Source organism: Larus michahellis, chromosome 9 (genome assembly GCF_964199755.1).
Source record: "Larus michahellis chromosome 9, bLarMic1.1, whole genome shotgun sequence".
Lineage (NCBI taxonomy): Eukaryota > Metazoa > Chordata > Aves > Charadriiformes > Laridae > Larus > Larus michahellis.
The window spans coordinates 28,627,896-28,650,642 of NC_133904.1; the positions used below are offsets into that span (position 1 = coordinate 28,627,896).

At 56.9% G+C, this 22,747-nt stretch overlaps 2 protein-coding genes across 4 annotated transcripts in view; both read left to right on the forward strand.

Moving 5' to 3' along the window:
* Nucleotides 1-1,457: 1,457 nt before the first annotated feature.
* On the forward strand, nt 1,458-18,678 carry GDPD2 (glycerophosphodiester phosphodiesterase domain containing 2). Its single transcript, XM_074600590.1, has 16 exons — nt 1,458-1,544; nt 9,789-9,931; nt 11,060-11,163; nt 11,237-11,330; nt 11,537-11,596; nt 11,951-12,049; nt 12,438-12,531; nt 12,985-13,130; nt 13,642-13,724; nt 14,262-14,412; nt 14,967-15,182; nt 16,055-16,206; nt 16,574-16,721; nt 16,940-17,022; nt 17,478-17,506; nt 17,810-18,678. The coding sequence occupies exons 2-16, from the start codon at nt 9,824-9,826 to the stop codon at nt 17,860-17,862; spliced, it is 1,620 nt and encodes a 539-aa protein (XP_074456691.1). The 5' UTR covers nt 1,458-1,544; nt 9,789-9,823; the 3' UTR covers nt 17,863-18,678.
* A 407-nt stretch (nt 18,679-19,085) lies between these two features.
* The window catches only part of DLG3 (discs large MAGUK scaffold protein 3), a 78,813-nt gene continuing 75,151 nt past the window's right edge, over nt 19,086-22,747 (forward strand). For all 3 annotated transcript variants that reach the window (XM_074599854.1, XM_074599852.1, XM_074599853.1), the window contains exons 1-2: nt 19,086-19,159; nt 21,231-21,362. In XM_074599854.1, the coding sequence (XP_074455955.1) occupies nt 19,144-19,159; nt 21,231-21,362 (148 nt within the window). In that variant the 5' untranslated portion in view covers nt 19,086-19,143. The remainder of the gene's footprint in view (nt 19,160-21,230; nt 21,363-22,747) is intronic.

Below are 22,747 nucleotides of genomic sequence, written 5' to 3' on the forward strand. Positions count from 1 at the left end.
AGCTGGAGGAAGAAGAAGGAAGGGGGTGATGTTCACAGTTATGGCATTTGTCTTCCCAAGTAACTGTTATGCATGATGGAGCCCTGCTTTCCTGGAGATGGCTGAACACCTGCCTGCCAATGGGAAGTGGGGAATGAATTCCTTGTTTTGCTTTGCTTGCACGCACAGCTTTTACTTTACTTATTAAACTGTCTTTATCTCAACCTACAAGTTTTCTCAGTTGTACTCTTCTGATTTTCTCCCCTATCCCACCAGAGCAGAGTGAGCAAGTATCTGCATGGTGCTTAGTCACCAGCTGGAGTTAAATCACAACAGTCCTTTCTAGCACGCAACACAGGGCTCAAAGGGTTCAAGATAACAACAGATTTGATTGGAATGTGCTAGATCAAGTTTATTGCTGTTTAGCTATTAGTTGTCAGGTTCCCATGCTTGCCATGGGGCTTACTTACCTTCCTGTAAATTACAGTCTTATGGTCATTAGCATCCACTTTTGCTTTTGCTGCTTACTGTACTGCCTATCATTGTACTCTGCTGTTCCTGGGGACATTTTGATAACAGCAATGGAGCTGAGCTAGCCAATGGCCAGGGCACCACTGCTGTACTGGACAGGCTGGAACTCACACATGAACTCAAGTCCAAACAACTCCTCAGACACCCAGGTCAGAGAAGGAAGGGGAAGAGATGCTCCAGGCACCAGAGCAGAGATTCCCCTGCAGCCCCTGGTGAAGACCACGGTAAGGCAGGCTGCCCCCCTACAGCCCAGGAGCATTAACAGTAGAGCAGATTTTTTGGGTTGTGGGGATTTTTTTTTTTGAGGTAAAAACCAGCTTAATAGAACAAAGGAAGAAAAATAACACCAACAATAAAAGAACATACAAGACAACTGATACACTATGCATACCACCTGCTGACTAATACCTACCCCATTCCCAAGCACCAGTTCCTACCCCCCAGCCAGCTCCATTTGTATACTGAGCATATATATCCAAAACATATACTGAACACAAATCCAAAACATAGCCCCATACTAGCTACTATGAAAAAAGTTAACTCTACCCCAGCCAAAGCTAGCATAAACAATCAAGTAAGAAAGCAGATGATAAATGATACTAAAGACTTTTTTCTTTAACTACTACAACACTTCAGTTAGAGCCTTTACCTAAAGGCACTTATGACTGAAAAGGCTTTAAATAGGTACAAGAAAATAAGCCAAATGTGAAGAGAGCCAGGAAATAATACTTACAGAGAACAAAAAAGCTAAACTAACTACCCTAGACCTAATATGTTATCTTCTTAACTAAAGCTACTCCTCTGTTAATAACTCTACACACAAGCTTCATTACAACACACCTCCATCCCAACTACCTAAGGTCACACAGACACCACCTCCCCACCAGATTACTCACCACTCCCTAGCAAGGGCCCTTTATATAAACCTACCCTCAGCACAATGCTCTGGAGGCTGGTCCTATAAATATGGCAATGGTAAACAGCTGCTGCTTGTATACACTAAAGAGCTTGAACCAAGAAACTGCTTCTGTCTGGTAAGTGTGCCAGGTTTAGGCCTTTTCTTGTGTTTTTTTTGTTGTTTGTTTTTTTTTTTAAGTATTTAAGCTTATAGCAATTGTAAAATGTGGAATGCAGGCAAGCTACACATGTGGGAAAGCTGCTTTTATTAAAGTGTCTAATATAAATGAATTGTCTCTCTTTAGGCAACAGGAAAGGTACCTGTAGTTCTGTGAAGCTATCTGATAACTTGTAAGTTAGGTGCTTGGGAGCTTGGGCTGTATTTGATCAGGCGCTTGTTATAGTTTGAGAGTTGAGCTTTTCTGTGTCAAGTACTTCAGCTTGTTTTTGACATGAACGCTCATTCAGAGTCTTATCCTACATAGACTGCTGTTAGCTCCTCAGTAATGCTATAACAAAGTATGTGGCTTACCAGTAACATCAGTGAGCAGTAATAACTTCATGGAAGGCTTCTGAAACAATGAGAACAGAAAGCAGCTCAAGCAACAAATAGGTTTTTGTGCTCCTTAGCATGTCTTAACATAGTGATCTTGCAGCTGCTTTTATATCCTGAAAGGGGTGGAAAATGCTGTTCTACAGTAACTATAACTCAGAACAGAAATTAGAGATGCATCAGGAGTGAATGCTCTATAGCAGAGGCTTATCCCAGTGCAAAAATAATGGTATGTTCTAAAAGTTAATAAACAACAAAAAAAGGCTAAATACAAAAGTTTCTGTAGTACAACAACAGAAATAAGTGGCAGATAAGATGTTTTATGCTTGCAGACAGGGAAATACTATTTTTCTTCTGGAAAAAACACAAATATTGGCCAGAAAATAACACAAACCACTGATACTCCTTGAGTATGTTTTTCAGTGCAGAGCAAATGGAACCAGATCTGCAGAGAATCAGTGTTGCCCTACTCAGTAAATTATGCCTACAACTTAACTTCCAGTAAAGCTAATTATCCCTATAAAGGAAACAGACTAACTAGAAAAAACAGTTCTGCTATAATTAAACTAGTCAGCATCCTTTGTAGATGATACAAAAGCCAAAAATATTTGCTTGTAGTTTAACATGCAAAATTGCATGTGAGAATAGCCTGTGAGCATCCTTGCTGTCTTATCTTAAATGTAATACTTGAGACTTGGCTTCAGTTTGTTATTGTGTGGCTCCAGTTAAGTATGCAATAAGGCAATTAGGAAATGGGAAATGATAAACATCTTCAAATCCTGAACTAGTTCAAGTTCCAAAAAGAAGCAGCTACAGCTGAGCAAAACCAACTACTTCAATCCTTGAAATCATGAATGAAGTATAGCACGTAAACCTTACCAGACAGATATCTGACAGAAATATCAGAATCTGGTAACTAATTTTTTTCAAATGAAAGCAAGACTTGCCTGTTTGAATTCCTCTTTTTTTTTTTTTTCCCCAGGGAGCACAAGGAGTCTTCTCTGCCTTATCAACTTTAGATATACCATGACACCATACCTAAAAAATAATTTCCTAATTCTATATATACAGTATAATGCTTACTGAACAGATTACCTTCTGTTTTCCTACTGTGTTCTTGTAAAAGTCTGTGTTCTCTGCACGTTAATAAATGTATCTCCACAAACCCGTGAGGGGTGTTAGATTCCTATGAAAACAGTGGGGCTAAACACTGTACTGGGGCAGTGCCCAATCTAAGATCTGCTGTTACTGTGCAGCTTGAACTCTTAACACTCATTAGCATTTGATCCTCAGAGCTCCTATCATTCATCTCAATTACAACAATGAATGATTAGCACTCCTGAAAATCAGCCCCATGCTGTTTTCAAGTACTTAGGAAATTAAAACTATAAGGACCACCCACGAAAAGTTTGGGACAAGTGATTTGCCTCGTATCATACAAACTCAGTGGTAAGAGCTGAAATAAATACAGCTCTCCACGGTGGTTTTTCTCATGCTGAACAGTACTCTCACCATCTGCATTCCTGATCTCCTTAACTAGCCTACTTCTCGGGGGGGGGGGGGGGGGGAATCTCTGATCCAAAGTTTGTTCACCACAGACTTTAATTCCTTATAAGCTTCTGGCCTTTATGAAAAAGTAAACTTAACCAATGGGACTACTGCCATGATCCGTATACCCTCCCTTAAGTAGGCATTTTACCTTCTGAGTAGCTCTTTCTGATAACTTAATTTCTTAATATGCCTATGCAAGATAACTTAAAAATGTAGCAAGTTCTATGTCACAGCAGTTTATCAGCAAGTAGAGATTTTTAGATTCATGATGGAGAGATCTTTGCCTTGGCCTACCAGTTTATGTAGGTCAGCTACTAGCTGGGATGGAAGCACAGTCTGTGCCACTGGCTTTTAAAGTTTTGACAGCAGAGGAAATGCACTGAACTGTTGTTGTCCATTACAAGTTGACATAGTAAAATAATGGTTACAGAAACCTGTGTTGCTTTACCCGCTTATCTCAGGTCTTGAGTCCTATGGGAGGTTACATGAAGGGAAAACATTCCCTAAAACAGTCAAACTTAAAAGCTTTTTCTTGTAGATTACCTGCAGGATAGTGAAAAACAGAAGTAACTGAAACAATGGCTTACATTTTTATCTGAAGAGACTGGTTTGTGACCAGTTCAGTTGACAAACAAGAACCTAATATAAAGCCTTTAAGTCACTTTCATATGTTGAAAATACCTTCTCTGCTCCCCAAACAAAAGTCTAGGGGGATAACTTCAGCTGAACTATAATATACTAACGTAAGTTTCCTTGCTTGCTTAAACCATTCCCCTGTGCGTTTGGTTTTATAACTTTACCAGAATTAAAAAAAAAAAACACACTTACAGATGAGACTGCTCACAAGTGAAGGCAAGGCACAAACCTTGCTTACAGCAATGCAATGCTTGATGTTGTGTGTGAGCCGATTCAACTCTGCTGATAGGGATGCTATTTTCTATCGTCTTCCCAACTAATTCTGGCATGTCTGACTTCATGATGAGACAGCTGTAGACCATAGCTTGACCATGCATTCTGGTTGTCAGCTTTAACTGTTCCACTGTGACTTGGCTCCTGGAGATCAGACCGGCATCTGAGCTGGCAGAGCAGGGTATGGCTGGGATGCCCCTGTTCAGGCAGTCTGATGGACTGGGCCATGATGCATCCCTAAGCTCAGCTCCTTCCTTTTGGTGAAACCCTGATCTGGATCCTGTGCTGGAGCAGGCCTGGGCAGCTGGGACCTGCCACTCCGGTGAGGTGGCAGGAGGCAGATGTCCCTCATCACACAGCAGCGGTTCAGCTCGGTGAGCTGCTGACTCCCATTGTGTGAACACCGACTACAGGAAGGCCTAAAATGCAGACAGAAGCGAACCAGCTGTCACTGCATGTCACCTCCATTGGCCTTTTACAACATAAAAGCGATCTGAGCACGGGTCACCTGAGGCGGCAGGCAGCTCCTGGCCAGGGCTGTGCAAGCCCCCGGCCCAGGCCCGCCTCTGTGGAAGGGGGAGCCCGAGGAGTCTCTCAGGCGAGCTGCCGGCAGGGAGCGGCCCTGCGGCCCCCCTGAGGCGGCGGCGGGGAGCGGCCCTGCGGCCCCCATGGAGCCCGGGCCCCCCTGAGGCGGCGGCGGGGGCAGCGCGGGCCGAGCGCGCCCCCTGGCGGCGGCGAGCGGGAAGGGCTCGGGCGGCAGCCGCACGTGCCAGTACTCAAAATGGCTTCCCGCCCCTTACAGGCACCAACACGACGCCGCTGCCCTCGCTCCATATGGCTGCCTTCTGCCGGCAGGCGGCGGGCGTTAGGAATGGCTGCGGCTTCCCGCGGCGCTGGAGCTCCCTTTCTCCGCAGCGGCCTGTGCGCGGGCGCTGGCCATAGCGCGGGGTGGCAGCGCCCTCTGGCGGGCGGTGGGACGGGGCGGTCCCTACAAGTCCCGCTTCCTCCGCAGCGCCCGGGCTGTCACAGTTCGGCCTTGGGGAGGGAAAGGGAGAGCGGCCCGGCGCGGTCGGACGGCGGCCGATACGCGGGGGCATCCCCGCCTGTCCCGCTGCTCCGCCTGCCCGTGGCTGAGGGGCGCCTCTCCTGTCAGCTGTGCCTCGCACCCCTGAAATCCACGGCGCCTGGGTCTGCGGGAGCTCGGCTGTAGCCTCCCCTCCTCCAGGATCGCCTCCGACCCTTTATTCATGCTCAGTTGTCCCCTTTCAGCTGTTTGTTGGCTTCAGTGGTCCTTCACCCCTCCCCTCTGCTCGCTCCTTCACCTCCCCATAATCCGCAGCCCCCGTCCCCAACCTTGAATATCTTTAATCCAGCAAAACGGGCTCTCTGCATCCCGGGGCTCTCCTGGGGCACAGTCCGGCTGAGCAGACCCCCGCCTGCAGGCTCACTCTGCCCCTGGCCCCGCGGTGGGTCTGTGTGGAGGTGACCCTTGCCGCAAGCTGCTCGCGGCCGGCAAAGCGTGGGGTGCAGAGCTGCCAGCTTGTCCCAGGGCACCCCTGGCCATTGCAATGCTTTCAGTTTACTCCTTGGGCTGCGGAGTGGTGGGTGTCGCTACATAACCCCTCCTGCAGTGCTCCACACCCTCCGCTGCTCAGGCCTCGTAGATGGACCTGATCAGCACATTTCATGGAGCCATTCAACGATTTGTGCCAAGGCTGTTAATAACGGTGCGGAATAGAATCAGCCGTGAGGGTGAGTGCTGAGGCTTCTGCGTAGTCTGGCAGTTGCGGTGTCCCTGCAGGATGCCTTCAGCTTTCTCAGCTCCTTTGCAAGTGGCAGGAGATCAGAGGTCCCATGAGATCCCGGGCAATGACGGAGCAAGTTGCTGAAACGGAAAGGTCCGAGCATCCATCCTGCATCCTGGCTCACCAGGGGCTGGGCCTCTGCCAAGACCTGGAGCGGAGGGTGGGGGCTGTGCTGGGCCATAGGGAGGGAGCTGGGGAGATGCGGGCATCACCCTGTCCATCTGCAGGTGGCATCAGGGCCCTGTCTCGGACCCTCCTTTCATCTGCTGCTTTAGCAGTTTGGATGCCTTGGCTCTGAAGCATTTCTCTTGGCTCAAGACCAGAAACCACCTTCACCTCTATACTCCCACCTTCAAAGCATGCCCCAGTGAGTGTCACCTGGGCCAGCTGCAGTGGCCTGGGATGCATCTGTCGCAGGCTTCCTCTGCAAGGAAGGGAAAAGTCTGACTTTGATAGAGGGGATCCCAGAGCCCCTTGCTTTAAGGCCCGGCGATGCACAAAGCTCTGCCTCCATCTGCCTTCCCTGCTCCTGGAGCTCTACGCGGAGCCTTAATCCGCCTGGAGCGTGGACTGCCTGCAAACTCCTCTGTGCTGTGGCGCGTGACGCCCCCCTGGGCCCCTTCTCTGCTTTCCCAGTGGCCACGGAGCAGAGGCTGCTCCGGGGTCGGTGGGGCACAAAGCCTGCTGCGGGCAGCCCGCCTCTGCCAGCCTGTGCAGACCTGCAGGCGGCACGGGCAGTCCTGCCGGGCCACAAACACACCCAGGAGGGTGTGAGCAAGCAGCAGAGCAGGGCTCTGCTGCGTAGGGACGCCCAGCTGAGAGCCCAGCCCCAGCACTCACCTGGCCTGCCGGAGTCCCAGCTGAGGGAACCCGACGTCTGCAGAGAGCAGGTATTTTGTCCGCTTGGCTCGCTGCCCTGGGGTGGCAGCCCGTGCCATGGGGACTGTGGGAGAGCTGTCAGAGCAGCATGGGGGGGTGATCGTCCTGGCCCTGTCTGCAGCTGAGGTGGGGAAGGAAAGGGGCTGCCGTGCTGTTCCCATGCTCCGGAGAGCAGGGACAGGGAGCCCAGAGCTGACTGCATGGGGGAGACGTAGGGCATGAGGCTGGGAGTGGGAGGTCTGGGCCAGGCTGTGCTGCTGTGGCTGTTTTGGGGTCACCCTCTTCCCTATGCTGATCCAGGAGCTCTGCCCTCCCTCCTGTGAGGTCAGGGGACAGTGGGGCTGGATGTCACCTCTAGCTGACCTGCCTGGTGGCATGCACCGGGGCCAGCTCAGCTCCGCAAGGGGAAGGGTCTCTTGCCCTGCCCGTGGCCACCTGGTTGTCCTGTACCACCACCCCTGAGGCACAAAGGTCTCTGCGGGGCTGTGAGCACACACTGCTGTGTTGGTGACTGTAGCAATAGGTTTGTCACACCTTCAAGGCCCCTGTGCCCCCGACACTAGGGCTGGGGGTGTGCCGTGGGGGTTGTTTCATGGGACCTGAAGGTGGGATCTGAAGGAGGGCTCCTTCCAGCCCTGATGGACCTCCAGCCCCTCCTTGGAGCTGGAGCAGAAGCTGAGCAGGGTCTGCTGCGTGCCCAGTCCAGCTTTGTTTGGGACCCGCGCCCTGTGCAGGTGTGTTGCACAATAACTACTGGCACCACTGCTGCAGTCCCGCTCTGAGCTGGGGAACAGGGTGACGTTTTCCCTCAACCCTCCAGACAGCACCACTAGCGTAGGTTTGCGGCCAGTCCTGTGTTGCTGCTCTGCCAAGCTCCAGTTCTGGCAGCAACAGCCTCTCGGAACAGCTGAGTGCTGAAGTTCGGCTGATGCCCGCAGCCTCTCCTACTGTACTTTGCACGCTGCGTGGGAGCCAGGCAGGGTTTCCCTTGGCAGCTGCTGGTACCGGTGCTCTGCCTGTGAGCAGCAAGGCGAGGACAGGGCAAGTCCTGGGGGATGCTGGCTGAACCCTCTGCTCCCTGGTGGAAGTGGTGCCTCTGCTTCTGGTGACAGCAGGGGTATGAGCCTGCAGCCAGAGCCCCTGGGCATCAGGGAGGGAAACTGTCTGGTCCCGTGGCTTCCTGCTCTTGTGTTAGGGCTGGCTCCTTCGCTGCGATCACTGAGCAGATCACAGCTGCTGATCTGATCCCTAGAAGATGGAGGGGGCAGTGGATGACCTGGTCACCACTGTGCTGCTCAGCATCCCCTGTGCCTTGGCTGTCTGGACCTGCTGATGGCAGCCCCCAGACCTCCCTCAACCTGGAGAAGCCAGCTGGGCAGGTTAGGGGTCCCGCTCTTGGGTTGGTACCTGTCTGTGCATACCCCAGTGGCCACTCTGTGGGTCCTGGCAGAGACTCTGCACACTACCCCTGAAGACCCACACACTGGTGGTATTTGGCAGCAAGGTGCCATGCTGGGGTGCTGCTGTGTCATGGGGGAACACCAGGCTGACCTTGGCTGTAGCCAGGGCATGGCAGAGCTGCTCTGGTGTGGCTGTCTGCGACTGGGAGCACCTGAGCTAGCTCTGCTCCCCCTCTCCAGGGCCCAGGTTAGGATGGAACGTGGTTCTGCTAGGCACACCCTTGCCCCTAACATTGGAGAGGATGTGGCTGGGAGGATGTGGTCAGCTGGCTGCTTGTGCCTGGCGCAGTCATCGCAGTGAAATGAGTCCAGTTTAATTCGTGGGGTGATAGTGTTGTGTGGGGTGCCTGGCCTGTTGGGGAGGTTGGGATGAGGAGGCGGGCAGCTCTGCAGCAGGCAGGCAGTAATAAACATGGCGTTTCTGGAGGTGGATAAAGGGAGACCTTGTTTGGGGCTCTCTGCTTCCTCCAGCTGAGCACCAGGAATCTAGGGACCAGCGCAAAGCATCCTGGCCCTCTCCCCTTCCCAGTGCATGAGGAACTCAGTGGTAGCCCTGCATGCAGCCTGGGTGTCCACGACTCTAGCAGTGGGTTCCCCCCCCCGATAACTGCTGCTTCTCCCCCATCCCCCATAGTGCTTGGAGCGCCCGTTCAGCTGCAGCTCCTCCAGCCCCCCTGGGTACCCCTTGCTGTGTGAGCTGAGCTGGAGGGCTGCCAGGATGGTGCCACCTCAGTGGGGACCTGGGCTTAGGGAGGAGGATGGGGACTTCCCAGGCTGTTGCATGTGCCCCCGGCTGCACAGCAGGAGCCCCAGGCTGCAGCATGGCTGTTGCAGCCGGGTTACTCCCGAGGAGACTGGGTGCAAGGTTGTTTCAAGCTGGCTGGTGACACTGACATCCCCTGGAGCCTGCACGATGCTCCTGGCTCCCAGGAGCAGCACAGAACCCTTGGCTGAGGAGCAGGCCCTGATCCCTGCCAGCTCCAGGCCTGCTCCAGCTCGTTGCCGTCCCAGGGCAGCCTGCGGAACAGGTCGGGCTGCACCCTGTGTTCCCGCTTTCCCTGGCACCGCGCCTTGTGTGGGGACACAGCCAGCAGCCCGCTATGTCCCAGGGCTCTGCAGCAGCCACTTGCCAGGGTGCCTGGACACAGGATGCTGCAGTGCCCCATCCCCATGGGGCAGTGGGGTGGGAGGTCTGTGCCAACATGCTGTGTGCATCCCCTGCAGGACGCCTGACCGTTGGCCTGGGACAGCCTGGCACTATGGCAGATCCCCCCGGCTGCTGCCACCCCTGTGCCACCTGCCTGCTCTGCCTCTACAGCTGCCACTGGGTCACTCCCAAGAAGAGGAAGGGCCTGAAAACCAGCAAGGTGATACCACGGGTGATGCTGAGCTGGGGCTGGCCAGCCTCTGCGTGGGTGGCTGGGGTGGGGAAGGGCTCCAGCTGGGGGGCTCAGCCCAGACATTGGACTGCTGACCCCTTGCCGCTGCTCCTGAGCCCCAAGAGAGCTGGGGTGCTACCTGGCACCCTCTCTGTCCAGGGAGTGCCCTAGCCTGGAGCAGTGACAGGGTGAGTTGTCTGTTACTGCTGGGTGACGAGAAGGGTAGAGCAGCGCTTTAGCAGCAGCGAGGCTGAGCCGTGGCTGTCCCTTGCCTGGTTGAGCGTGTGTCTGCGGCATGGCTTGCACGTGCCTGGAGCCCAATGCTGTGCTGCCCGAGGGCTGAGCGTGGCGGGCAGGTCCCAGGGCGCTAAGTGCCTGGCAAGGCACGTGGAAGGCACGGTTCCTGGGCTTGGGTGCGGCCCCTGCTGATGGGGTGCTGGAAGGGGGTGTCCCTGGCAGTTTGTAACCTGGGAGGGGTGAGGCCCTGGGATTCTCTGAGGTCTTCAACTCCCACGGGAGCGGCTGTGCCGCTGCTTGTTCCATCTTGCCTGGAATGTGCAAGCTGGTCTGGGCTGCTGAGTGTCCCGCTCAGCACCTGTGGCACCCCTCACCTCCCTGTGTACGTGGGGCTGGAGACCCTGAGGCTGGACCTGGCTTTGGCTGGGCAGGCAGGAGCAGTCTGCAGGCTCACCGCTGTAATGGCAGCTCTGAGGCACAGAACCCCTCTCCGCCCAGCCCACAGATCACGCAGCTAGAAGGGAACAGGACCCGGCTCCCTGCCCCTTTCCATGTCCAAAGTCCCAGCCTGCTCCCAGGGGCTGCTGCATGGGAAAGGAGGCAGTCCTGCCACAGGGGCTGTCCTCCCCAGCCTGGCATAGGCAGCTTTTTAGCTTGTCGTAGGAGATGCTGGTTCATCTTCCTGTAGCATGGGTCCAGCCAAGAGAGCTCTCCTGGGGAGCTCTGTTCCCTCTCCATGGGACAGCATGGTGCTGGACCCATGAAGCCAGTGCCTGCTGCACCCTGCTGCAGGCTGGGTGCTCCCCAGGGGTCTCAGCAACCTGGCCAGGGGCTAGGTGCCCTGCAGGTGTGTGCATAGCTGTCATCTCTGGCTTTCAGTGCGACTGCAGCTGGTTCCTTTTCCTCTTCTGCGTCTTCCTCTTCACGCTGGTGTGGCTCTACTTCACCATCGTCATCCTCAATGATTTCCACAACTTCAATGAGTGAGTAAGATCCCACGTCCAGCCTTACTCCCCATGTCCCTCCTGCCCCTTTGACCACCCCCTTTGCTGGCAGGTTCATCTTCAAGCAGAGGAAGTTGTGGCTAGACTGGTCCCTGGTCCTGCTAATAGCTACGGCCACGCTGATCACCTACTCGGCTGTGCTGCTGGTGAGCCCCGCTGATCCTGTCTGGGCTGGTGGGGGTACAGAGCTGTGCTGAGCACAGGCTGGCTGCCGTGGAGCCAGCAGCATTCGCCCTGCTGGAGCTGTGTCAGCCTGAACGTGGCCAGAGACCTTGTGGCTGAGTCCAGTGCCCTTAGAGGGCTGAGATGTGGGGTACAGCCCAGCTCTGACATCTCCTTGTTCTTCTCATAGGTCCTTGCTTTGTGCTTGCAGCTCTGTGGCCAGCCCTTGAAACTACACTGGCTGCATAAGGTGAGAGACTGGGGGTGCAGGGAGATGGTGCTGGCCCTGGCTGCCCTTGCACCTTGGGAAGCTGCGACCCACCTACTGCGTCCCACCTATGGCTGCTGTGACCCCACTGAGTGGCTGTGTGTCCCCGCCAAGCTGAGCTGCAGCTGTTAGTCCCCCAGCCACACATCTCTGTGATGGGAATATTCCCCCTGCTCAAAGCATGGGGTACAGAGCTCAGCTGCAAACCCAAATGGGGGAAGTGGGGTCTCGGGACTTGCAGGGGCTCAGGAGGAAGGGATGAGGAGGACTCTCCCTGCCCAGCTGGCCTGCAGGATGCTGTGTGCTCCCCTAACTGCCCTGTGCCCTGCCCCACAGATCCTACTGATCTTAACTGCCCTGGTGGTGGCTGCAGCCTTCACAGGGCTGGGAATAAAGTGGGCGGAGGAGTGGAGAAGTGCACGTATCTCCCTGCAGGTGAGTCACCTCGATACCAGGGGCTCCCCCGCTGTACCCAGTACCTGGCCTGGGGGGATGAGTTGAAGGGTGGTGACTGGAACCCCCAGCATGGCCGTGTGCCATGGGAGTTAAATGCCCTGCCCTTGACTTCTGCTGCCTGGCCAGGCAAGGTGCTCCTCCTGCTCTTGCAGTCCTGCCTGGAGCAGCTGCAGTCAGAGTGATGAATGGTGGCCTGAACAGAGCGAGGAGTCTGTTCAGCCCCCCGGGGAGCCTGTCCTTCCCTCCCTGGCACTATGGCTCTTCCAGCGGTTCTGGCTGCAGTGGCAGATCCCTGGCATGGGAGCATGTGGATTTTGGGGACAGGGCTGGGCTGGTGCTGGCTGACATCCTGCCTTTGCCTCTCCAGGCAACAGGTCCCTTCCTGCACATTGGAATTGTGGGGGGAATGACGCTCCTTGCCTGGCCCCTGGCCAGCTTCATCTACCGCACCCGCAACAAAGGTAATCCCCCTCCAAGGTCTCCATCTCCCCCCTCGGCTGGTGCCCTGCCGAGGTGCCCTGCTTCCTACCACTCAATGGAGCAGCACTGGTGGCACAATGGTGCACAGAGAGAGTGAGTACAGTGGGAACAGGTCCCCAGGACTCAGTCTAGTAGCAATACCGGCTCTTGGTTGCTGCTTCTCATGCCCAGCCCTTGGTGGGCTTTAGCCCTCACTGCTTTGCAGTGGATGGCAGGGCTATGGATGGCAGACTGAGTCCTGTAGAAGTGCTGGGTTGGGATGTAAGGACATGCAGTGGGCCAAGAATAAATCTGCAGTGTCCCTGAGGCTGGTGATGCAGTGCCTGACGTAGGGCAACCATAAGTGAATGCCAGGTGAAGCAGCCTTGGCTTATTCCTAACGGCCTGCAAAATACTTCCTCTGTACCTCACCACTCTACCTTCTCTGCCTGCAGGTCTCAAAGTATTTCTGCTGCTTGTGTACTGCGCGGTGATGATCGCACTGTATCTGGCTCCTCTGGGAATCACCTCCCCTTGCATCATGGAGGAGAACCAGCTGCCTCCCAAGCCAGCCCTAGTTGGCCACCGAGGAGCCCCCATGGTAAGTGACCAGCACCAGCAGCATCCTGGCACAGTGGTCAGGGTGGATGGGGCAGGCTGCTCCACCAGCGGAACCCAGGCTGTGCCTGGTGGTGGGGCACCGGCATCTCAGACCCTTGCTGCTGCAGGCCCAGACGAGCTCTGGTGACCCAAGTAGAGAGGGGTCCCCACAGCAGCCAGGGCAGCACAGGGCTGGAGGATGGGTGAGCACAGGGTGAGGAGGGTGGGCGCAGCAGCCGCAGGGCAGAGCTGCTTGCTGAGCGCTGCTGGATGAGGAGCAGGTGACTCTCAGCAGAAAGCCTGGCTGCGTGGTGTGGGCTGAGAAGCAGGACTGGGCAGGCTCTGGCTGTCTGCACCCAGACTTTTCCATCCCTGACCCTACCAGCGTCACCAGTCTCATTGTGGTTGCCCTAGAGCTCAGCCAAGCTGCTGGGTGCAGGCAGGCAGGGTGAGTGCCTGCCCCCTGCCCCTTCCTGCCTGTGCCCTCTGCACTAACCCTGTTCCTTTTCCAGCTGGCCCCCGAAAACACCCTCATGTCACTGCACAAGGCGGTGGACTGTGATGTGCAAGTCTTTGAGACAGACGTCATGGTGAGGTAAAGGGGCAGCAGGGACTTGGAGGGAGGAAGGGGCCTCTGTATGCTGGGATGTCACCTCCCACATGGGGCATTCTGGAGGACTGACATAGCCTGAATTTGGAGGTAGCTCTGTTCAAAGGGTTCTGCCATTCCCACCTTCCCAGTATGGGACTGGCTCCAGCTTGGTGTCCCAATGATCTGGGAGAGGTTCTGGGTTTCTGTCCTCCCCACGCAGGTTGCCTTCCAGGGCATTGGGAGGGAGGCACCATCAGGGAAGGGGCACTGCCTGGAAAAGACCCTGGCTCTAGTTCATCTCATGCAATCGTGCTATGGGGACAGCTGTCGGAGTGAGCAAGGAACTACTTGGTTCCTGACTTGCTCTCTAGGTGCTCCAAGGTCTTTCCAGACACTCACCTTTTTGTGTAGGAGACCACAAGTAGGCATAAGGGTGGGGGTTACCCTAGCAGCGTGTCTGGGAAGGGGCAGAAATGCCAGAGCAGGGTTAGCAGACAAACAGCTTGCAACACAGAGCTTCCCTCTCTGCTCCTTTGCCAGTGCTGACGGGGTCCCGTTCCTCATGCATGACGAGGAACTCACCAGGACCACCAATGTGCAGGCTGTGTTCCCCGAGAGGGCTGCCCTGAACAGCACCGCCTTCAACTGGACAGACCTCCAGCAGTTGGATGCTGGCAGCTGGTTCCTGGAGGTCAGGATGCCCCTGGGGTGGCTGGTCGGGGATGGGTGCATTTGTGTGTGAAGCATGAGCCCTGCCCTGGAGAAAGTTCCCTCTGCAGCGCTGGGCCTGGCAGACACCTGGACAGGGTGCAGAAGCACTTTCACGCCTGCATGAATCCCTTGGGTGCGGTTATGCCTGAAGCTGGGGTTTGTTCTGACTCCTCAGCTGAGTCACGGAGGAGGCTGGTTTGAGAGGAGATGTCTCATGCGTTTGCTCCGAGGTGCACAGCCTGCCCGGGCTTGGAGGCAGCTGTGGCAAAGCTCTTCCCAAGAGGTGACGAACCAACTGCTGAGCTGCTCTGAATGCCCACAGGTGTTGGGGCTGTTTGAACTGTGCTATTAGTGGGGAGAAGGGTAGAGGTGCCCTGTGTTTGTGCAGAGGAAGGATCGCTGTGCCTGTCTGCACTGGAGAGCGTGTGGACAGGCCGGTGTAGGAAACCGGGAGCCAGAGACAGGGATCAGTTTGGGAGCTGGAAGCTTACAGGTGGTCTGCCTATGATTACTAACTCCCTCTTGCCCTTGCAGCGGAGGCCTTTTCCCACTGTGCAGAGTCTTTCTGCTGGCGATCGCTACCAGGTGACTAAACAGAGGATCCCATCCCTGGAACAGGCGCTAGAGGCAGCCAAGCAGAGCAATATCTCCATCATGTTCGACCTCCGGCCCGAGAACCACAGTGACTACCAGAGCTTTGTCAATGCCACCCTGAAAGTGATCTTACAGTCAGGCATCCCACTGCAGCAGGTGAGCCGGCCATTGCCCCACCACTGCCGGGCCCTGCTGTCACACCCCTGCCATGGTGGGGAGGTGCCACACCAACCCCACTGAGCATCCCTGCCACTCCATATACCACATCCCCATACGTCATCCCTGCTGGGGAACGCGGTCCAGGCGTGGGGTTCTCTAGCTGGGAGAAGTTGCCAATAATTAGGGGTTAATGCCTGCAGCTTCAGACCCCTCCAAATACTCCGGTTTCCCAGCACTGGCCACCCTGGTGCGTAAACAGTGACTCAGTCTAGGGAGGGGACCAACAGTGCTAGCAAGATCAGGAAAACAATGCTCAGGCTTCCACCTCCCTGTGCTGTGCCACTCCTCTCCCTGCAGCTCTTGAACTCCTGCTGCAACCGCCTGTGTTGCCTTTGCACTTCACCCAACCTCTGCAGCACAGGGCATGTGCTGCCCTGAGGGGATGAATTAGCCCCCAAATCACTTTCCCTTCTTGGCTTTTTGGGAATGCAAGAGCAGGAGGGGAAATGGCTAAGCTCGTATTGTAGTGCTGATAGAAGGTGCATTCTTGCTGCAGACTTGGGGCCAAAAGGATGCACTGCTTGCTTGATCCTTTCAAGGACCCAGAAAGAACATAACTGCTGCAGCTTTCTTAGGCTGGAACTGCTTTCTCCCCTCAGTGGGGTCTGTTGTGCTTACTTCTTGGCTGGGACAAGCTTTTAGGAGGCTGTCCTGGCAGAGATCCTCATGGAAGAGCCGAGCGTGGAGAGAGGGTCAGGAAGCAGCTGTCTGAGCAGGCCATGTGTGCCTGGGCCTGCAAGGAAATATTGGAAGGGAGCAAGCTCTCTGGAGTACCTCTCCTCTGCATGTGCTCTCTGACGCTTGCCTAGGTCCTCTGGCTGCCGGATGGGTTCAGGGAAGAGGTCAAACAGCGAGCCCCAGGCGTTCAGCAAATCTATGGCCGGAAGAGACTCCAGAATGAGAAGGAGCCACTGCTGCATGTCAATCTGCCCTACCAGGACATGAGCTCTGAGGAGATCAGGTGAGAGTCCTGTGCCCAGGACCCTGGGAGCTGTGGGGCCTGGGCACTGTTCCAGCTCTGTCCCAGGGGCCAGCAGAGGTGCGGGCCAGCTGATGCTGAGTGCTGGCACGGTGCTGGGAAGGGCAGGGTGCGTGCTCCAGCCTTGCGGACAAACATGCCTTACCAGGCAGGGCTGATGCAGGGGACGGAGCTGGCTGCAGTCCTCTTTCTTGCCAGCAAATCTGTCCTGGGTCTGGCTCTGCAGACAGATGCTCCATGTGGTTGCAAATGCTGGATGACATCCCAGATATACAGTCCTCTCTGGCTGTATGCTGAGTGTGCTGGCACCCTGCTGTCTGCTGCTCTGACCACGGCTGTCCCTATGCAGGCAGTACCGCCAGGACAACATCTCTGTCAACTTGTATGTGGTGAACCAGCCCTGGCTCTTCTCCGTGCTGTGGTGCTCTGGCGTGAGCTCTGTCACCACCAACGCCTGCCAGGTGCTGAAGGAGATGAAACACCCCATCTGGCTGCTCGTGAGTGACCCCTCCATCCTTCACCCTGCCCCACAGCCCTGTGCCCCAGACACTTGTGGGTCACTTTCTGCAGCAGCCCTGGGCAGCCAGCTGCCTGGAGGGTGGCTTTTGCTCAGTGCTGTGCTGGTGTGGGAACGTGTGACCCTGCAGAAGGGTGGGCTGTGCCACCAGCACACCACCTCTGGCTGGCGTTCATGGCTCGTCTTGTTGCCTTGCAGCCCAGCAGCACGTACCTCATGATCTGGATTGTTGTAGACTGCGTGTCCCTTCTTGTCATCCTCTGGGCCTTCCTCTTGCTGAAGTACGTTTTGATGCCTTTCCCCCTCCCGGGGCAGGTCTGCTGGGGGAGGCCATAGTGTGCCCTGGGTGGCTGGGACATACCCAAACCTGGTTGTATCAGCTGCCACCCCCCTCTGGACTCAGATCTTTGGGGGTCCTCTCCTGCCTGGCTAAGTGAGACAGCAGTGTGTGGAGGCAGCTTTTATCACCAGGCTGCAGCTAAAACTCTGGCCTGACCCTTCCTCACTCTGCTGGATGCCTTAGCTCATGCTTACTGGCTCACTCTGCACCCCAGGGCTTGGTGGGCTGAGGCTGGTGGGCTTGGCCCTGCTCCTTTACCAGTGCTTCAGGCACGGAGAGCAGGTCCCTGTGGGACTGTGTGTCCTGTGGGGCCCCACAGCCTCCAGCTGGGAGCTTTGGGGAGGGAAGGGGGAGGCCAGGCTGACATACTAACATTGATCCTCTTCCATCTCCTAGGAAATGCTCACAGAGAAGACAGGCAGCGGGTGAGTGTGCACAGATGTGAGCTCCCCTCCCTCGAAGCCAGGCTCTGCCCACGGGATGCTCCCTGGCAGGCAGGCGGCTTTCTCCAGCCGAAAATGACAGAGCAGTTTGGGATGGATGGGGGAGGGAAGGGAATCCCAGCCCAGGGAGTTCCTGTTCTGCCTTTAGCAAACAGCCCTGTGGGACAGCGCTGGGGAATCCCACATTCCCCAAGTCTCCTCAAACCTGCTTTTCAGGTCACTCTGCTTGTCCATGCGGATGGTGGATACCTGTGATGACTTTTTTTTTTCTCTCTGTCTCCTCAGAGTCTGAGACTGATGTGCTTCTCACAAAGATCAACAGCTTGATGCAAGAGTGACCCCTCCAGCCTGTGCCAGCCAGCGGAGGGGCAGCCAGAGCCCTGCACAGCTCAAGTGGGAAGCAATCCTCAGGCCAGCTTCAAGGCTCCTTTCCTTTGCAGACTCTTTCCTGAGCTTCCCATCCCCTTGTAGCCTTCCTGACTCCTTGCGTGGTGCACAACTGCCCTCAGCCGAGAAGACCTGGAACTGGGTTCCCAGTTGCCGCTGATAGCAAGGAACTGGAGACTTTGCAGGGTTTTCCTGGGCTGAGTACCTCTCCAGCGGTGCTGGGGCTTAAGGCCTCTGCCCTGGGGTTTGGACACTAGTGGGGGATTTGAGTCGCTGTTTGGTGGCAGGGGAAGGGCAGCCTCTGCAGCAGCAGCAGCAGCAGCTCTGCAGCCAGTCATGGGAAACCTTGTTTAAAGTGCTGCTGCCCTGCCCCATGCCTTGAGGAATAGGAAGGGGGGCGCGGAGGTGGCTTTTCACAACATGGAGCGGGAGCTGAGCTCTTCCCACGCCCACACTGGACACAAGTCCTGCCCCTGCTACTGCTGGCTTCATGCTTGTGGGGCAGGGTGCTGGCACCCCATGCAGCAGTGACTGCCTGTTGCTCTGGGGCAGGGAAAAGGGAGCTGGGGGGGTGGCGGGTGCCTGGGGCTGGCAGGACCACGGTCCCGCTCCTGCTGCTGCCAGGCTTTGGGGGTGTGCGAGGGAGGGGAGTGGTGGGACTCTGCAGTCGGTCACTTCGCAGCAGGGCCTTGAACTTGGAAAGGGGGATCAGGTCCGTTTTACTTGTCCCTACCTATTTATGTCAATAAATCAGCGGAGCGGTAGACAGACCCCGAAGGCGCCCTGGGCAGAACTGCTCCCCCCCCTACCCCGACTCCCGCTCCCCTGCAAGCCCTCCCCCCCGCGCCTTCCCCCCGGGTCCCGGCTCTCTGGGGCAGCCGCAGCCCAGCCGGTGCTGGGGCGGGCGGGATGGCGGCGCGCCCGTGCCATCTAGTGACGGCGCGGGGAAGCGGTGCGGGGCCGGGCCGGGCCCTCCGCAGCGGGGAGGGACGGGGCGGGGGGGAGGGACGGGGTTCCCCCGGGGGAGGAGGAAGAGAGGGGTGCGCAGGCCGAGCCGCCCCGGGAGCCCGGCGGGCTGCGAGCGGTGGGGGGCGGCGAGGCGCTCCCGGAGGCGGAGGCGGCGCCGGCGGGGGGCGGGCGGGCGGGGGCGGCTCCTCGGCCGGTTCCCCGGGGCGGGGCGGGGCGGGCGGCGGCTCGGCCGGTCGCGGGTTGGCACCGAGCGGAGCGGAGCGATGATCCGCCGGGAAGGTAAGGAGCGCCCTGCCCTGCCCTGCCTTGCCCGCCGCGCCGGGCACCGCCGCGCTCAACAAGTGTCTGCCCTGCCGGTACCGGCACCGCGGTCGCGCCCGGTGCCCCGCGATCCTTCCCTCCCTCCCCGCCACGGGTTGGGCCGCCCTGTCCGGTGCACCCCCGGGGTTGAGACCTGTGGACCGGGAGCCCCGGCTGCCCGCCGGACTGCGGGACACCTCCTGGCGCCACCGTGGCTCGGAGTGGGTGGCCATGGGATGCTGCGCTTGCAGCACCCTCGGGTGCTTGTGGGGAGGGCAGGTGTGGGGGTGGGGGCCCTGTGAGGAGGGACCTCCTGTGAGTGGGACTTGTACCTTGAGATGGGCCCTGTACGTCACGTGCTCTTTTTTGGGTGCTGCAGGAAGGGTCCTGCCGTCTCTACCCTGCGCTGGGGGCACAGCACTTCCCTGCGTTGGGTGGTCCAGGGCCGGAGCTCCCCTGTTCAGCCAGTGCTGGTGGCCGTCAGCGCAGGGTGCATGCCCCTCTTTCTGTGCAGCCTGGACTGGGGTGGGATGTTCACACCAGGTTCACAGCCTTTGTGTCCTGGTGTGGTGGCCCCAGTTCTCCACCTGCTTCTTTAGCTTCTGCTGATAAGGTCAGGAATGACCAGGCGAAGATGACTCAACCCTGCTGGGCAGTGTCTGAAGCCACAGTCTGATCTTGCAGAAAAGGAAGCCCTTAGTGACAACACGGGGATGGGATTCCCATAAAGCCCAATAAATGTGGAGCTTGGGGATGTCCTTGTTTTTCCTGGAGCCAGTCTGGAGCCCAGCTCTGAAACAGGAGCTATTCACGCTTCCCCAGGCTCCTTTCTCTGTTCTGCTCCCACGAAGAGTCGGTGTGGGCCGGTGACACAGGCAGGACCCCCTTCCCCTTTCTGCCAAGGAAGAGCCAGGAGGGGAGCCGGCCGCGTGAGCTGGGACAGCAGGTGGCACACACCCGAGCAGACACAGGCCCCGTTGTTCGATGACCTGAATTCCCTGCCGAGAGCCCTGGGATGAGCAGGGTCATCCTTTCTGCATGAGTTCCTGGCTTAAAAGATGAGTCCCCAACAGTGGCGGGACGGCTCCCCCGCCTCCTCACACAGACGCTCTTTGTCTGCAGGCCGCCTGGGTGACAAAGGGAAATATTCACTGATAGGGCTGAGACAGGCTCAAGGTCCACAGGCGCTCCCCACCCACCCGAGAGATGGGTCACTTCTGGGGCTGGAGCTGGACTGGCAGCTCCAGGCGTCTGCCCAGAGAAGCACGGAGGTCTCCTGGCACAGAGAGATCACAGCTCCATTATTTTAGGTCCAAGGTTGTCTCACAGCTGTGGTGAGCCCAGACTCTAACCAAAGCATTGCTTCGTGGCAGCCTCCAGCTCCCCTCCTGGCCAGCATCCCTCCTTCCCTGCCCCCAAGGCATCATGTTCCTTTCCCGCTGTGTCTCCTGCTGACCCAAGGCTGCTCGCTGCGTGGAGCGATTCTTATGCTTCACCCTGTAGAAACTCAAGTTTTGCCACCCGTGTAGCCGAGCTGTTTGCAATATCTTGTGCTACATGAGTGGGGTTACGCTCAGCTTTGCTGCAGCCATCTGGCCCCGCGTGGGAGACTGCAACTCCTGCGTTAGTACTCATAGCCCTGTGCAACTGGGACGAGTCCAGCTCCTGAGCGGCTTCTCCGCCTGGGAGGTGGCAGAGGCGCTCAGGCTGCCCCGTGCCACAGGGTTCAGAGGTGAGTGAACCTGACTTTAGCCCCTGATTTTCAGGGTTGAGTGGGGACAACAGGCAGAACCACCTCCCCTCCAGCCCCTGCCTGTCTCTCTGCCATGGCCCCTCTTGCACCTTGCAGCAGGGTTAGCTCTACCAGGTATGTGTAAGGAGGCTGCTTTTGCAGCTGTCTGACTCTTAAAAATCCAGAACTGGAAGGCAACTTGAGGCATTATTTAGGTGAGCCCTTTGCACCACTCCAAGGCTGCACTCAAGCCTTCCCTGAAGATATCTGTCCATCCTTCAGTGTTAATGCCTTGTTTCTTCTGTGTTGTCTTTGCAGACACTGAACGGGCAGTGGAAATTCTAACCAGATACCAAAGCACCCTGCGGTCTCCGGAGGAGCAGGAGCTAAAAGCCTCCATTGGAAAAGTCTCGCACATCTTTCAAAGTGAACTCTTCCAGGCTCTGCTGGGTAAGCCCTGGCCTTGCGGTCCCTGGGGCTTTGCGGTCAGTGGGTTCTCCTGGGGGCTTGATCCTGCACCGGTGCCGGGCACTGACCAGGCTGGGTGCTCCCTGTGCAAACGTGTGGGCGCCGGTAGCGCCGGGGAGCTGGGGCTGTCTCTCCCCTCCAGGGCTCGGGCAGGAGATACGGGGGTCGGGGCTGCAATCGCTGGGTGTTTGCGACGTGAACAGGATTCCGCAGTGGGGTGATTGTGGGTGAGGGGTAAAGCCTTCTTCATCGGGCTGTGCCAGATCTATCCAGCGCCTGCTAAAGGACGCTGCGATGCCTGAGCGCCCTCTGCACAGTGCGGGTGCGGGGTGGCCCCAGCCACCGCTGGGTTTCCAGCTCTGCTGCCGTAGCGAGGACACCCCACCACCGGCCTCACTCCCCCCTGCGCCCCTCAGCCTCATCACAACCTGCTACTTCCTGTTCCTGCTGCTGACCCAAAAGGAAACTAAATTTTTTCTGTCTTTGAGAGAGAATCCATGTGTCCCCAGCTCCTGGTGGGGTATCCTGGCCTTTCTTGCACGTAGACCCACGAGCGCTTGTGAGTAACACACTGTGCCAGCGGCTCATTTCGCGCAAGAAACAGGCTCAACACTGAGGCTCGTCTTGGGGCTGGGCACCAGAAAATGCTGTTTCGAGCGCAGGGTAAAGTTCTCCATGTGGATTTAGGCAAACACAGCTGGAGTCTCGCCGGACCGCGCAGCTTCTCCGTGCAAGAGGCACGACTGTCTCGCTGAACGAGGTCGTTTGAAAATGCACTTTCTTTGCAAAGTATTTTTCTTAGAAAAACAAAATTCGATGGTTTTGGAATCTGAAGTTGCTCAGCTCCATTCCCTGCCAGAGCAGACCAGATCCTGGCTGTGTGGGTTCACTTAGGGAATTAATTTTGGAGGTAATCCTGGAGAACCATTTGCAGAAGCTGCAGTGTGCCGAGAGGGGCAGGAGCTCCCGCTCAGCTCCTCTCCTCAAGTCTTGCTCGCTGTGGGCCGCGGGGGAGCACACGCAGCCCCGGCCTTTCTGTTCCCGGGTGTCCCGGGAGAGAAGCCGAGTTTCCCTGCTGAGAAGGAAGGGAAAGCACCCCAGAAGCGCTGCACACCAGAGGAGCACCCAGGCCGCAGGGTGCAGAGCTCCATGTGTGGTCTGCGCCTCATTCTTGGTGTTTTGACCCAAGGCTGTCTCAGCCTCTCCCCCTCGCCATCCGTCTTCTCTCTTGGCACCTCTCACCCTTTCTTCACACCTCTGCAGCCGGAGACCCATTTCTGTCCCCACGGGGCCCTGAGTTGCCAGCAGCTCCTCTGTGCTTCAGGTTACCCATTCAAACTGAAATACAATTATGGGACGGGTGGTGT